This window comes from Histomonas meleagridis (genome assembly GCF_020186115.1).
Source record: "Histomonas meleagridis strain 2922-C6/04-10x chromosome Unknown contig_25, whole genome shotgun sequence".
NCBI classification, from domain to species: Eukaryota; Parabasalia; order Tritrichomonadida; family Dientamoebidae; genus Histomonas; species Histomonas meleagridis.
In genome coordinates this window covers 313,631-318,291 of record NW_027150831.1, presented here as the reverse complement: position 1 = coordinate 318,291, position 4,661 = coordinate 313,631, and the positions used below count along the sequence as shown (strand labels likewise).

Genomic DNA, 4,661 nt, shown 5'->3' with positions numbered 1-4,661 from the left:
ACATTATTCGTAATGTTGTTAATTTATCTATTTCTCCGAATATGAGTCAATACAACAGTTTCTTGAGCAAGCTTTATTCTGAAATTGTTTTTGATAACGATACGAGCAGATTGAGTGATTTTTATTCATTTACTCATTCAAATTTGACTTTAAACCGCTTGAACATGTATAATGATATCAGTAACTTATAATCGGATTATAATCGTATATGGAGATCATCATACGATCTTGATATAATGGATATATAATATATAAATACATAGTTGCATCTATAATTAATAAAAAACTAAGAATAATATCTTAATCTATTAAGAAATTAAAAATTCAGAAATTATTTGGGAAATGATGAAATAAGACTGATTGAGAAAAAATTATATATTCTTCGGCAAAAAATAAATCCAAACTTTGATAAATTATGAGTTTTGCTTTTATATCTTTTTTATTTAAATTTTTCAAAATCATATTCTGGATTTTGTTAAATTTTGGAAATTCTCATTATTCAAAAAAACAATATCATTTATTTTAGAAATTTAAAAAATATAAAATAAGGCGTACAAGCTATCATAAAATTACAATATCATAATTATCCAAAATTTTTTCATGAATAGCTTTAGATAAAATTTCATATGGAAATAATTTATCATCTTTTATTTTGGATCATTTTGATATATTTAAAAATTAATTCAAGTACTATTGTCCTCCGGGAATACTTGTTTTTTAAAGTATCTTTTAAAAGAATTCGTATACTTTATATTTCATTTTCCTTCAGATTTTCCTTAAGCCCTTTCATATTTAATATATAACTTAATTCATGCATATATAACCTAAAAAAAGTATAAGTTTGATGTCATCTCTGAAGAATACAACATTTTTTTTTCCTCATATCAATGAAAATTAATTACAATTTAATAAGCAAGGATTTGTTTTTCAATATTTTAAATATTTTGTATAAATTAACTGACACCATCAGCTGCTGATCTATGTAATTATGGTTTTTGAATACCATCAACTGTTCATTTGTTGATGTATCGTAATTTCAAACCGTAATAAAAGTGAATAGTACGTACTATTGGACGTTAAAATATAAATAAAGAATTCATTAATCGATGGATAATGATTCAAATAGCAATGAAGCTATCAAAAACATTGTACAACAACTGGGCCTTTCCAAGTTTTCTTCATCATTAATTAATTTAGAGACGATTTCAGAAGCATCAAGTGTATCATCAAATCATTCAGATACAGACTCCAATTTAAAAATTAGTTCTCTTACAGGAATTTCAAGTAGTAACATAAGCTCTTTTGAACATCAAATTAATCAGAGAGATTTAGTAATTGAAGCAATTAGAAGACGACATAATCAACAATTAGATTCTCTATATAAAAAGTTAAGAGATACAAACCAATCAATTAAGTTTTTAAAAGAGAAATTTGAAGAAAGAATTAGCAAGTTAACAAAAGATTTTAACAAGGAAAAAGAATTAATCGAGGCAAATGCATCCAAAGAAATCAAAAGACTCAAACTACTAAACAATGAGTACCGTGAAAATCTCACATTTGATAAGCTTCCTAATTTAACAAAACAAGAATATGAATCATTAATCACAAGTCCACCTTCTAATTTAACTCTTCAACAATTCCTATCAATTCAACTTTATGAGTATCAACAAAAGCCACCGAATAACATCCAACAATTAGAAGAAGTCAACAACAAATTTGAAACTACAAATCAAGATCTCCAAAACGAATTGAATAGTTTACAAACCGAGCTTTTATCGGAACGCGAATTACGGATATCGCTTGAATCAAGACTTGCCTCTTTAACCAAAAAAATATCACCAAAGCCAGTTGAATTAACACCAAAAGGTCAAGCTGAAAAAATCATTAAACTAGAAAATGAACGTGCAGGATTACGCGGTTCATATCAAGTTACACTTGCACGACTTGAAGAATCCAATCTTCAAAAAGAAGAATTAAATCGAAAATGCAAGGAGCTTGAAAGTAATATAAATCATTATAAAACAGAAGTCACATCTTTAAATGCGCAACTTCAATCATTACAAACCTTAACAAATCGTCAAGAAGCAATTTTGTCACAACAATATCATGAAATATCGGAATTAAAGAAAACGCGTGATGAGTTTTTTCATCGATTTATTCAAACATCAGAAGAGAGACGGAATGAAATGGGCACAATGTTAAAATCAGAAGTTGAACAATTATCACAAAGAAGTCGAAATGATGTCGAATACATACAAAAAGTTACTGAACAAATGAGAGAACGCGAGATAAATGTTCTTACAAAGTCATATAATAATGTCATTGAAGAGAATAAACAACTTAGATTAGATATTAGAAGAACAGAAGAAGAAAAGTCTAAGTTACAAGCAGAATATCAAACATTACAACTTTCACATGAAGCTGAATTAACACATCTTTCAAGTGATAACAAAATTAAATCATATGAATTGGAAAGAATAAAACTTGTTTATGAAGAACTTAAAATGAATCATGAAGACATTACTGATGAAAGAGATGCATTATCTGCTAAGTTTGATATTGTTAAACAAGAAATGTATAAATTAGAAAATGAAATTAAAATTAGAGATCAACAAATCAAAAGTTTATCCGAAAAAGTTGTAATGTATGATAAACTAGAAAGTGAACTTGATATAGCAATCGAAACTTTACAACTTAATGATTTTGGTCCGCTTGCTGTTCCATCTGATGCAAATAGACGTATTAAACAAAGTGTAATGCTTGCAAAAAGAGTTATGCAACTTACAAAGTCGAATAATCAATTAAAAGAAGAATGTTCAAAATTGCAACAAAAAATTACTGAAAAAGAAGATGAACTTAATAACTTAAAGCAGCAATTAATGAATTCAAGTCAACCACAACAAGTATTTGTTCAGATGATGAATGAAAAACAACAAGAAATTAATGAGCTTCGAAAGAAAGTACAAACAATGGCAGAAATGAATCAACAACTTAATAAAGAGAATGAAAGTTTAATGAATAATGTAAATTTCGTTGCTAAAAAGAATAATGAAATTGAAGCTACGAGAAAATCAACAGGTTGTTTCTTTTGCGAATCAGAATTTCATCCTGGCGATCCAGCGCCATTTATTATAACACGATATAAATAGAATATTGTATTTAATAAACATTGTTTTTATTATGTAATTTTGCTTTGAATAATTATTTTTGTTATGTAATTCGTTTGAGAATTGCTTATGATTTATTTGACGCTTTGTTTAATATTAAACTATGGAAATCATTTCTGTAGCTATGTTCATTAAAACCTAACTTTAAAAGTTTGGATTCATCATAATCATCTTGTTGAATTCTAAAATAATTATTATAAATCTTCTGAACTTTCACATTTTGTACAAAATGGGGAATCTCAATTATTAATAACATTAAAATCATTTTGTAGTTATTTTCTTTAAATAGGATTTTATTTTTGGTTTTATAAGAAAAATATTTTTAATTTATTCAAATATCTATTTGGCTTCTAAATAATCCATTTGGCAAGTTCAAAAGTATTGATTGGAGATCTGCAGCTAGTTTAGCAATCTCAAAATTATCTGAATTATCTATCAGACTACATAAGAAATCAAAACTTTGGAATTGCTCCGCAGCTATGTTCTCGAAATATCCTTCATCTCCATGGTCCGAAAACTGATCAGCTAAAGCTTTCATTGCAATAATTGCAGGTTTGGCCAAACTTTGTAAATCAATTTCAATTGTATTACTAAGCATTATAATAAGACCTTTTTTAACCATCTCTATTAATGTATCGAGTTTACACATTGTGATGTAATTTGAAATAAGATTCGAAATTGAGGGCTTTATAACAAAAGGTGCCATGTCAAAATCGGTTATGCACTTTTCCCAAACCGAATTTTCCGTAAACCAGTCAAAAACTGATTTTTCCCTTTTCATTAATTCCGTTATTGAATCAAATGCGAGAACTACAGTGCTATAAGGTATGTCTTCTTCGGAAAAAGCTAGGTTCCCTATTCGGCCAATATCAAATACTAATTTTTGAGTTCCATTCATTTGACATAAATTAATAATCGTTGATAACGCAGGATAAATATATTTCTTTTCGAAAAAAAGCATGTCATTAATAAAAATAGGAAGGTCTGTTTGATAAAACATATCTAACGGAAATTGATTACGAAAATCTGTAAGTTGTTTAAGTATCCATATCATTAAGAACTCTAACTTTTTATCATCTTTTTCATAAATTTTGTTAATATATTCAAGAATTTCGATTTCAACATCGACACTTGGTTCAAACTTTGTGCAATTATAAAGGAATAAAAGAAGTTCGTCATGACATTCGATACTAAACGCAATGTCTTTGAGCTCTTGAAATGTAATTATATTGAATACTCGTTGAACTGATTCATCATCTGGAGCATTTGGTATAAGTGGTTTGGAATTACATGAAACAATACTTCGTAAAACAGAAAATGCATTGGCTTTAAAAGGAAATTCATCCATTCGTAAATGTGCAATTACAGATTCAATAATTGGAGTTTGAAGAAAATAAGAACCAATGATACCGTTGAAAGAGAGAAGCGCTTGAATTAAATCAAAAGCGCATCTTGTAATATTAGGTGAATTACAATCAGATAAAATTGATATTA

The 4,661-nt window shown here is 27.5% G+C and overlaps 1 protein-coding gene across 1 annotated transcript; it reads left to right on the top strand.

Moving 5' to 3' along the window:
* Positions 1 to 1,106: 1,106 nt before the first annotated feature.
* On the top strand, positions 1,107 to 3,149 carry GO595_004142 (progesterone-induced-blocking factor 1; the record flags this gene model as incomplete). The annotated part of the gene is made up of 1 exon (XM_067917241.1): positions 1,107 to 3,149. The coding sequence occupies one exon, from the start codon at positions 1,107 to 1,109 to the stop codon at positions 3,147 to 3,149; it is 2,043 nt and encodes a 680-aa protein (XP_067775680.1).
* Between the last annotated feature and the right edge of the window lie 1,512 nt (positions 3,150 to 4,661).